The 11,587-nt window shown below is 36.8% G+C and overlaps 1 protein-coding gene across 1 annotated transcript; it reads right to left on the bottom strand.

Annotated features, from left to right (window-relative positions):
* Positions 1–7,440: 7,440 nt before the first annotated feature.
* LOC149382792 (phenylacetaldehyde reductase-like) lies at positions 7,441–9,288 on the bottom strand. The gene is made up of 6 exons (XM_089629642.1): positions 9,144–9,288; positions 8,744–8,913; positions 8,452–8,643; positions 8,175–8,337; positions 7,907–8,099; positions 7,441–7,727 (listed from the first exon to the last, which is right to left on the bottom strand). The coding sequence occupies exons 1-6, from the start codon at positions 9,265–9,267 to the stop codon at positions 7,583–7,585; spliced, it is 987 nt and encodes a 328-aa protein (XP_089485768.1). The 5' UTR covers positions 9,268–9,288; the 3' UTR covers positions 7,441–7,582.
* Between the last annotated feature and the right edge of the window lie 2,299 nt (positions 9,289–11,587).

Raw genomic sequence — 11,587 nt, forward strand, 5'->3', positions numbered from 1 at the left:
CCGCAATGAGATCGAGGCCCACACCGACCACTCCACCAATGGGATCGAGGCCCACACCAACCTCTCGCGCCGACATTCCCGAGCCCTTTGTCATAACACGGAAAATGTGGGAAGAAATGCGATCTTCCCAAGAACAACTGCGAGCATCCCAAGAACAAATGTTGCAGTCACAAGGGATAGTCTTACGTGCTCTTAGCACGACCGGCCGTAGAGTTGAGCGCATCAGGGATAACCAGGTTAGATTTAAATAAAGTTATATTGAAATCAATTTAACGTTTTAGAGTTGAGTTTAAATTTAATTTAACGTTTTAAAGTTGAGTTTAAATTTAATTTAACGTTTTAAAGTTGAGTTTAAATTTAATTTAACGTTTTAGAGTTAAGTTTAAATATAATTTAACGTTTTAAAGTTGAGTTTAAAATTTATTTTAACGTTTTAAAGTTATGTTTAAATATAATTTAACGTTTTAAAGTTGAGTTTAAATTTTATTTTAACGTTTTAGAGTTGAGTTTAAATTTAATTTAACGTTTTATAGTTAAGTTTATATTTAATTTAACGTTTTAGAGTTAAGTTTAAATTTAATTTAATGTTTTAAAGTTAAGTTGAAATTTCAGTTTACTTTACTTTAATTTAACGTTGTAAAGTTAAGCTTAAATTTAATTTAACGTTTTAGAGTTAAGTTTAAATTTTATTTTAACGTTTTAGAGTTAAGTTTAAATTTTTGTGACAAGTTTAAATTTCGTGACATATTTTATTACTTTGACTTTCAGCTTGCTATGTGGAAGAGGCTGAACATTTTGTTCGAGGATGCAACGGGCTTGCCTGGGGGTGATATTCCCACGACCCAAGCTGATGATCGTCCTAAACGCCAGACCCCTCCTCCTCCTCCTCCTCCTCCGGCGGCTAGTCAAAAGCCGGCGTCTTCATCGCACGAGCCGTCTTCTTCACATCGCGAGTCATCGAAGAAGTCGAAGAAGCCGTCTTCTACGCATCGCGAGTCGTCGAAGCGATCGGAGATCAGGCCAGTGACTTCGCCCAGGTTGTCGACTTCTTCGTCGAGTCCTCGTAGAGAAGACGTCATTCCGGATAAGCAACGCCCGCTCACAACTCCGCTTAAAAGAAAAAGCCACACGACACGTCCAGATCGGCAAGTGCGACAGAAGTCGTCGCGTTGGGCGGATTTCACTGATCCGACGAGGCCCAAGTATTCAGAAAAGCCGATCCCCAAGTTCAAGCCGTTGAAGGACGCGAAGCAAAAAGAGTTTGATAATTTTGTTAAGTGGGTGCGGACAAAAAAGTGGGACGGCAAGTTCATGGAGTCTGCTCGCATGAAGACGTGCGATGGAGACACGAATTTCTTCGACACGATATTGACAGAAACCAGATGGCTACATGATTCGGTACGTTATTAATTATATAATTTAACTTTCCCTATCAATTTAAAATAACGCTATATGTTTGTAATGTCTCAGCATATTGATGCTATAATTCACATGATTCGGGCTCGCCAACGAGCTCTCGACGGATATCGGCAAGACGTCCGAATCATGGATTATCGGTGGGTCCAGCACGTGTACGGCCGATTCACAGAGGAAGAAGCGAACATCAAGAAGGCCATCGAGCTGGGGATAGAGCCCGAACCCGTGGACTGGGACATGAGGGCAACTATTACCCCGATGACTCGGTATAGGGACACCGATATTTTGCCTTGGGATGGTGCTCGCGAGATCCTGTTCGTCGTGAACTTCAAGAACATTCATTGGTTCACATTTCGGATCGACATCGAGGCTTGGACCATTACCGTCCTCGACTGCCAAAAGGATCTCATACAGTCGTCGAATAATAAAAAGGACTTCACGGAGATGATGAAGGTACGTAAAATGTTATGTTATTCACAATTATTACCTTTATTTGTGGTTAATTAAATTATAAGGGTTACTTAACATTGTTAAAATGTTTATTATTCAGACTTGGAGTCGAGCATTTGCTAGGGTTGTGGCCATAGGTGGTTTCTTTAAGAACCATGCTAGCTCTTACCGGGAGAGTAAGCAGAGTGAAATTAAGTTCACTTACCCGACGTGGCTCGTCGATGAAAATGTCCCACAATGTGCATACAGGTAAACATGTTGACATTTTTTGTTACACGTTTTTTGACAAATTTATTGAACTTTTTTTGACAAGTTTTAAATTTGTTTTTTTTACAAGTTATGGGATTCAAAAGTTATTTTACAAGTTTGTTTATTTTTTGACAAGATTTTTTACAAGTTCTTTTACAAAAGTTTTTTTGACTAGTTAATTGAACTTTTTTTGACAAGTTTTAAATAATTATGTTTTTATTGACAAGTTATTTTAGAAGTTTGTTTTTTTTACAAGTTATGATATTCAACTTTTTTTGAAAAGTTATTTTACAAGTTTGTTTTTTTTTTTTTTACAAGTTCTTTTAAAAAAAAAAATTTGACTAGTTAATTGAACTTTTTTTGACAAGTTTTAAATAATTATGTTTTTATTGACAAGTTATTTTACATGTTTTTTTTTTTACAAGTTATGATATTCAACTTTTTTTGAAAAGTTATTTTACAAGTTTGTTTATTTTTTGATAAGATTTTTTACAAGTTCTTTTAAAAAAGTTTTTTTTGACTAGTTAATTGAACTTTTTTTGACAAGTTTTAAATAATTATGTTTTTATTGACAAGTTATTTTACATGTTTGTTTTTTTTTTTTGTGTTGTAGCGGTGATTGCGGGATGTTCGCAGTGAAGTATGTCGAGCACATAGTACTGAACGAATCATTTGACACTCTTCAAAGTATCAATATGAGAACGTTCAGGAAGAAATGGTGCGTGGACTTATTCTACAACCACCTTATCCCGTGATTTTGTATTTTCGGATGTTTTTTTATCTTTTTGGTTTTGTATGTAACAGTACCTTATAAACATATTATCGAGTTATTATCATATATCTATTTTTAATTACTTTGCTTTTCCACTTTGCCCGAGGAACACATACTGTAGAGTAGAGTTATAGACGACTCTTGATATTACTTTTATATTGAGAAATCGTATCGAGCATTCTTTTTTGCCTAGTTATAATTTAATTACTAGGCAATACTTTTCGTAATAAATTAACGAAAATAAACAGGTAACTTAAATAAACGTTAAAGTTTTAAACTTAAAAATAAAAATAACACAAAGTCTAAAGTTTTAATCCATCCAAGAGCATGTTTTTCTGTTATGTCCTCTACCACCACATTTCCCGCATTTTCGCTGGACAACAATCTTTTCGCCTTGAGATGGGTATCGATTAATTCTTCTTCTTCCTTGTTTACTTTTCTTCGGTCGACCGGCTTGCTTCTTTTCAACGGGTTCCGAAACTTTCAAGTTTTTTATCTCATCCGGGACATCCCATTGATCTTCATTGCCAACCGGATATATGGCTTCCTTGTACATCTCAATTCACGTCTCCTTCAAATAAAAGTCACTACATAACGAGTAGACGTCCACGCTTCGATGTTGGGCTGCTGCGATAGAATGCTCGCACAGGATATTCAATTGTTGTGGTAGTCTGCAAGTGCATGTCTTCGCCATAAGGTCTACATCGAAATCACCTATTGCGTCTTTGACATGACATTCATATAGACCAAGCCCGTACGCATTGACGAACTGTGCATTATTATTTAGCTGTGCGAGATCATTTTGCCACGTTGGTGTCAATTTTGTGTTCAACTTGTTCGCTATCTCTTCTCGTTCAAAAAACCAAGTTTGGAGTGTGAATCGAATAAACTCGAGCAACGTCATAATGGGAAACGTCCTAGCATTCCTTGTTTTGTTGTTGAAGCTTTCTGCGTTGTTGCTCGTCATTAGGTCGTACCTATGTACTTGATTTATATAATCAACGACATAAAAAATTCAGTACAAAATAAGTTCTAGACTCTTACCGTTTTCCAGGAAAGAAAGCTCTGGCCCACCGATCGACACCAACTTCTTCGAGATACTTTGCCATCTCGACATCCTTACGTCTCAACTGTCTAAAATTAGCTTCGAATGCTGTTTTACTGAAGGCGTAAGCCACATCGTAAAGTTCAAAGCGACAATGGTCTGTCTTGAACTTGTGTTGGACATTCAGTTGTAAATGATGGTAACATGCTCCGTGAGGGATACCAGGAAACACAACCTCGACACCATGTATGATGCTAACGTGGCGATCGGATATGAACGCCAAATTAGGTATGTCTTAACCGATAGCTTCTCGCAATCTTCTCAAAAACCAAATCCAAGAAGAATGACACTCGTTATCTACAACTCCAAATGCAAGTGGATATAATTGTGAATTCGCATCCATTGCAATTGCGCAAAGCAACTGTCCCCCGTATTTTGTCTTCAGAAATGCACCGTCCAATGTTATGACCGGCCGACATGCTTTGAAGCCTCTACGACACGCCCCAATGGAAAAGAAAGCATACTTGAATTTGTCACCATCTTGCACAAAGTCTGTTAACGTCCCAGGATTCTTTTGCTTCAACATGTACAGCCAAGACGGTAACTTCTGGTACGATTGTTCCGGCGTACCCCGCACGTACCCAATAGCTTTCTCCCTGGATCTCCAAGCTTTCAAATACGATATGTTTACACCTCATCTTGTCTTCACTTCTTCCCTGACGTTATGCGCCGAATACTCCGCCATAGAGTTAATTGAGTACTTGTCTTTAAATACGTGAACGATGACCCATGGTGCCGCTCCTCGATGGCCCTCTGTTCGAACAACACGCCCACATGAGTGTTTACCCTCGTACGACGTAATCTCCCACATCTCAGACCACTGCACGACACCCCTCAACCTCCATGTGCATCTCTCGTCTTTGCATAGAACATACCATCTCTTTTTCGAAGAAGATTTCACTCTAAATTCGAAATTATGTTTCAACGCGTACAAGTGGATATGTTTCTTCAGTTCATGCTTGTTTTCAAATTGCTGCCCAATATATATTTCTTCTGAGCTACCTGTTAGTTTCAAAGGTTAGTTAAACAATAGGTGGTTTCATATTATACTTGAATCTCATTTGAATCCACTTAAATTACCTGTAGAACAATGACTTGGATAATGACTCGGGTTTTCCTTCACAACATCATCGGCGCTGAACTCGGGTGCTTTCCATGAATAAGGAACGATAGGTGATCCGATCATATCGGAAGCTCACGCTGACATTGACCCGATGGTTCACAATGACCCGTTGGTACCGTAAACGTTTCCACAAATTCTTCATATTCTTCGGGATTGGCGAATTCTTCAAATTCTTCACCTCTACCATTGTTATCTCCGTCATATCCGTCATTATTCTCTTCATCACCATCGCTACCTTCGTTTTCATCACCTTCGCCACCTTCGTTTTCATCACCTTCGCCATCTTCGTATTCATCACCATTGTGTCCATCATATTCATCACTGTTGTGATTACAATCTCTATCACGCCTGTATACTTCGTCACCGTTTTCGGCACCCTTGTACTCGTTAAACAAGTCATCGTCACAGCCACCGTCTTTGTTTTCAATTATAGGATCATTTTGTCGATCCTCGATAACAAGAGTATTCCGTCTCTTCTTCGGTTTATTGCGAGACACCATTCCAACTTCCACATCTTTCCCATTACATACTCCTCGATACGCAATAGGTGCAATGATCTGTTTCGGTACCAAACTTACACAAAGTGGAAATCTATTACGATATGTGTGCTTCATAAAATGCGAAACATCACCATTGTCCTTCAATACGGCAGGACCCAGCGGAATTGTACCAACTGTGTATGGGACTTCGAGTTTTAAGTCGAACGCGAATCTGTCTAACTCGAACTTCTCGTATAACAAATCTACTAACTCCGTGTACGTTACCTCTTTCGGAACTACGAATGCACGAAATTCTGCATTGGTGAAAACCCATTGGTGTCCTTCGTTCTCCCAAGTGCCGTTTATCATGACAAAAACTGCAAAAAACAGTAAAACTATGCAAAATTAGCTTCTATATCGTACAGCATCGTACAGAATCATACAGCATCGTACATACATGCATCGTACAGCATCGTACTGCATCGTACAAAATCGTACAGCATCGTACAGCATCGTACAGAACGCAATTTTTTTTCTAAATTTCATCGTACAAAAAGTTAAATCTCATCCTACCACATCGTATACCATCGTACAAACAAGTTAAACCCAGATTTTGGACTTTGTTTTCAGATCTGATCGATTTTTTTTTTGCTACATTCTATCATATACAATCATAAACTTTGTAAAAACGATTAAGTTAGTAATCTTACCCATGATTCTTTTGAAACCCGCTTAAGTAGAGAGGATTTGAGTGGATTTGACTGTGATTGAAATGATAAAAATGAAGTGTGAGAAATGTATAGGGTTCAGAGGGGTATTTTTGTCCGATTTTGGGTCAAAAGTCCATATTTAGATATTTTTAAACATTAGGATCTAATCTTGATATTTAAAGGCTTATTAAGCCCACTTAATGAAATTTCTCAACCGGAAACCTATCATTTAAAGAAATGGTCATAATTTTGAAAAATATTGTGATCTTTTGTTGTCGTTTTTAAGGCATTGTAGTTCTTAAAAGTTGTATACATAGTGTTGTTTCTTTAGCTCTGTAAAAGCTGACTTCAGTTCATCTAGGATAATAAATAGCTCTATATTATTAACGTGAAAGAGGACAACAATTGACATAAAGGTTGTCATCACGCACACATTTTTTTTGTCGTTTATTATTATTTTAGTTGGTTGTCGTTTATCTATTGTGGAATCAAAGGCATACGATAGTTTCCATCTCTTTTTTCAGCAGCATCAATATCATGACCATTCACACTTGTTAGAATAACTAATAAACTGTTATTGGGTATCTCAATTATTCACAGATAAGACAAAATGATGACTAGGAACTTAAAAAGTCGAGCTTATGATAATCAAGTATATTAAAAAAGCGTCTATTAATATGAATTATTATATGATCATTGATCCTTGAGATAGACTCGTGCCCCAACAAAAGTATAATTTATATTTTGTATTTTTTGATACACATTTGAACCCTAAGTACCATCAACTTCTTATCAAATAATTTAGTTATGATCATATCATGAAAGTGTCAACAATTATTACTCCTTCTCGGGAGAATTAGGTTTAATATCTGTAAATCTTTTTTTTTTTAGTGTGCCTCCAGCTCCCAAAATGCAAGTATGAAATCAAACATTACTTTAAACGAGAGAGGAAAAATACCTTATGATATAACCATAAAGTATGTGACCATTTCAAAATTTATTTAGGTATAATTTAACTATTATAACGACTTTCGTGTGTTGTAATGATTTCAACATACCTTACAAAAGTCAGTATGGACCGTGTGTGTGTGTGTGTATATATATATATAGTTGCATATATATAAGAACTCTCTGTTTGTTAGTACATTCATAACTGTGTACACAGAGACATAGTTATTTTGTTTTCAATTCATTAACATGTTTTAAATGTCTTAGACCCTTTTTCTTTGGGCAGTGATCACTTTCTCTGTTACTGCATAACTGGCTCGAGTACGTAACTTAGACCCTAAGAAATCCTTTCTCTTTCAAGCTTTCAACAGTGCCCCTCAAAATAACTTCAATCGGAGTGTAAGTGATTCCCAAGCTCTTTGCCTTCTCTTGCGATAGTCTATACAACGGAGCAAGAGGTTTCTCGTCTTCACATCTGCAAAAATCGAGTATTATTTTTCGTTAAGGATATCACATAAGTAAATAAATGGACTTAACAAAGTCTATAATGTCAATAGTTACTTATCTCACCTCTAGTGGTTATAAGATGTAATCTCATGATATTATGATTCACAAAAAAAAATAAAATAAAAATAAAAAAAACACTCCACTTACTTGTCGGGAACACTCAAATCGGGGTAGAGTTTTCGTAAAATTGTCACAATATCTGCATAATGATTGACGTGGCCAACTAAACAATATCTTCCATTGGCTGAGGGAATCTCGAATCCAAGAATATGTGCCAACGCAACGTCTCTAACATGGACACTCAAGTAAGGTAAATTTGGATACACATTATTTTTGGTTCCTGCTCGGGAAAAAGGGTTAATCAAAAACATTTATAAGAGTTTAATTGATTAGCTAAGCTGAAGGTTGTTTTTACCATTAACAAGATCGAGAATAATCTCGACCGATAGATTCAGAGTTGGTTGCAACAAAGGGCCGATTACATAGCCAGGGTTCATAGTGATCAAGTCAATTCCGTTTTCTTTCGCGAATTTCATAGCCGCCTCTTCGGCTAAGATCTTCGAAACAAAATACCAATTCTGTATGATCATAATAAGAAGAAAAAAAGCTATTGATGAAATGCTTTTTTTTTATATGTATATATGAAGTAAGCAAATACCAAATCAAGTTATAACTTGGGTTCCAAGAAAGACCTTAATCTTCTCGCAGTAATCAAGATCGGAAAAACAAGTCTCGTCGACCATCGTTTCGGGGGACAATGGTCTTCCATTGATTGCAATCGTAGCCAGAGAAGACGTTAAGACCACTCTCTTTATCGATGGATTTTTCGCGACCGATTTGAGAACGTTAAGCGTTCCTTTCAGCGCCGGGCCTATCAGCTCTCCCTGAAATATTATCAGTAATGATTTCAAGCACACAAATAGAAGACAAAACAGAAATGGACATTGTGCAAATTAATGATAATGATCCTCTACGGAGCCAAACCTGTGGGTCAGTGACTGAGACCAGAACCGGAGAGGCGGTGTGAAAAACTCCTTGACAGCCATTAACAAGAGAGTCGAAAGAGCCTTCTTCCAATAAGTCAGCTTTGAACAATTGAAGCCTCTCTTTAGCTCCTTCAAGTGACATCAAGTGTTGGGTTTTCTTCGGATCATCTGTTTTCAATTATTGTCCACAATCTCTTTTGGATTAGACTACGATTCAAAGCAAAAGGTTTGATCTTGATTTAGATTCATGGCATGAGGGTGGTTTTTTTTTTTTTGGCCTAATCTAATGGGTTTTGCTTCACACAAAACAACCAAATAAAATAAAACCCAGAACCTGAAAATCAATATTCAGAGCCACATATTAGTTTTCTCGAACAATCACAAAGAAAAGAGATTACTTGGGTCACGAACAGAGGCTTTGACTGTGTAGCCACGTTGAAGCAAGAGTTTGACAATCCATGAAGCAATATAGCCTGAACCACCAGTCACACACACCACTCTCTCTCCTTCTTCACAGCTCATATTTTCTACAAAAATTTGGCCATATAAGCCTCTTAAACGTTGGTTATTGTGTTTTAGCAAACATTTAGTTAATTTTTGGTTAATGGCCAATCAGCCTACGTGGCAAAAAATTTAACGAATATTTGGACTGAAATGCCCTTATTAATGGCGCTTTTAAATTGTTAATTTAGACAGTTTAATTCGAAATTTGAAATGTACGCAATTGGCAAGTACTGTTAGGTTTAGTTTTTTTGGTAAGCAGTTAATGCTTTCCAGATTTCATAGATTATGTTAGCGGTTTTTAAGAGCAGTTGTATCTACTCGTGCATGGCAGATTAGATTTACAGTTATTTCGCATTATATAGCAGTTATTCCCTAAATTTATAACATTATATTCGAATATATTGTAATTGTCCGCCAAAATATTTTTAAAATTTGGATGCGAGATGGATATGAACTGAATCGAACGAGCTTTATTCTCTGGACATTTGATTTTACAGCATGGAGGGGGGCTCTTCTTTTTCGCTCATGAAGTCTGGTAATATTCTCATCACCAGGTGCCCATTTATTCTTCATTTGATATATTTACCGATCTTTTGTTTTTTTTTTTCAGTTGAATTATATGAGCAACAATGTCAGCAATCGAAGTCTGAATTGTCGGTTAATCCTAATGAGGATAATACGACTGCAGACATTATTATGTATGATGATTCCGACTTGAGGAATTTTCCAATGAATTTAGAAATGAATGTTAACAATGTTTTTAGACGCAAAGATGTTCTACAGACGGCTATTGGAATGATTGCTGTTCGCAATAATTTCGAGTTTAAGGTGTTCAGATCAAATAAAACTCGATATTGCATTGGATGTGCGAATGTTCATTGTCCTTGGAAGATGAATGCCTCGGTGTGCAAGAATTCTGGATTGTGGGTTATAAGGTCATTTGTTAAGGAACACACGTGCTATGGACAGTCAATTATTCACAAGAATAAACATGCCTCGTCCGTTCTTATTAGCCAATGTGTGAAAGATGACTTTAGGGGTCCTTTGGCCAATCAAATAACCCCATCTGGTGTTGCTGAAATAATGAGGTCCCGATTTAATGTGGAGGTTTCTTATTATAGAGCATGGAAGGGACGTAAAGAGTCTTTGAGGGATCTACGTGGTGATTTTGAAGAGTCATACAGTCATCTACCACTTGTTGGAGAAATGATCAGAGAGAAAAATCCTGGTATTTACATTAGCTTTTGTAATATTCTCAGGATATTTACGTTGTGCATGTTTGTTAATTGTATCTCAATTTACAGCCGATTAACAACGACCTGTTAATTGACATTTACTGCCATGTATTATTTACTGTTTCAAATGTTTCAAATTGATTTACAGGATCATATACGGTGACTGAGTTAGAAGCTGATGGTACTTTTAAGTCTTTTTTCCTAGCATTTGGAGCTTCTGTACATGGGTTTCAGTATTGTCGTCCGGTAATATCGGTGGATGGCACATTTTTGAAAGGCAAATCATATGGTACCTTACTATTGGCTACGGCTCAAGATGGGGACAACCATTTATTTCCGTTAGCTTTTAGTATTGTGGATTCTGAAAACGACAAATCTTGGTATTGGTTTATGAGTCATATTCGAGTTGTGTATGGTGTTAGGAAAGAGATGGTTTTTGTATCGGATAGGCACAAGTCAATACAGAAGGCGGTTAATGCGGTGTTTCCGGAAGCTAGTTTTGCCATATGCATGCAACATCTATGGGGTAATGTGAAGGCCAATTTTGGTAAAACATATATCCAGCCTCTTTTTTATAGATGTGCTAAAGCTTATACTGAACGAGAGTTTGAATATTGGTTGAATATACTCTCTAATAACAAAAAAAAAATAAAAACGTATCTTCTTCAAGCTAAGCCAGAGTTGTGGGCTAGAAGTAAATTCCCGGGAAAGAGGTTTAATGTCATGACAACAAACATTTCTGAGTGTTTGAATGCTGTTTTAAGAGAAGCTAGAGGGTGGCCGGTTGCATGTCTTGTTTTGAGCTATAGAAGTTTAATTCAAAATTGGATAAACAAAAAGAGGGAGTTAATTCCTAAGATGCAATCAGGTCTGACCGGAACTGGTTTTAGGATGCTTTATGAATCGCTTGAAGCTTCGAGGTCCATGAATGTAAGTATAGTTTATTTTCTGTGGTCTGTTAATTACTCTTTTATTTACGACTTATTTACATTGTATTTTCAGGTTAATGCCATTAACGACAATGAGTTTGAAGTTGTTGATGGAGCAATTCGTCGTGTTGTTGATGTTTATCTGAGGACCTGTACATGCTGTTATTGGCAACT

The sequence above is a fragment of the Urtica dioica genome, chromosome 10, assembly GCF_054948205.1.
Source record: "Urtica dioica subsp. dioica isolate 48M chromosome 10, U.dioica_male_clone48M_v1_H2, whole genome shotgun sequence".
In the NCBI taxonomy this organism is placed as follows: domain Eukaryota; kingdom Viridiplantae; phylum Streptophyta; class Magnoliopsida; order Rosales; family Urticaceae; genus Urtica; species Urtica dioica.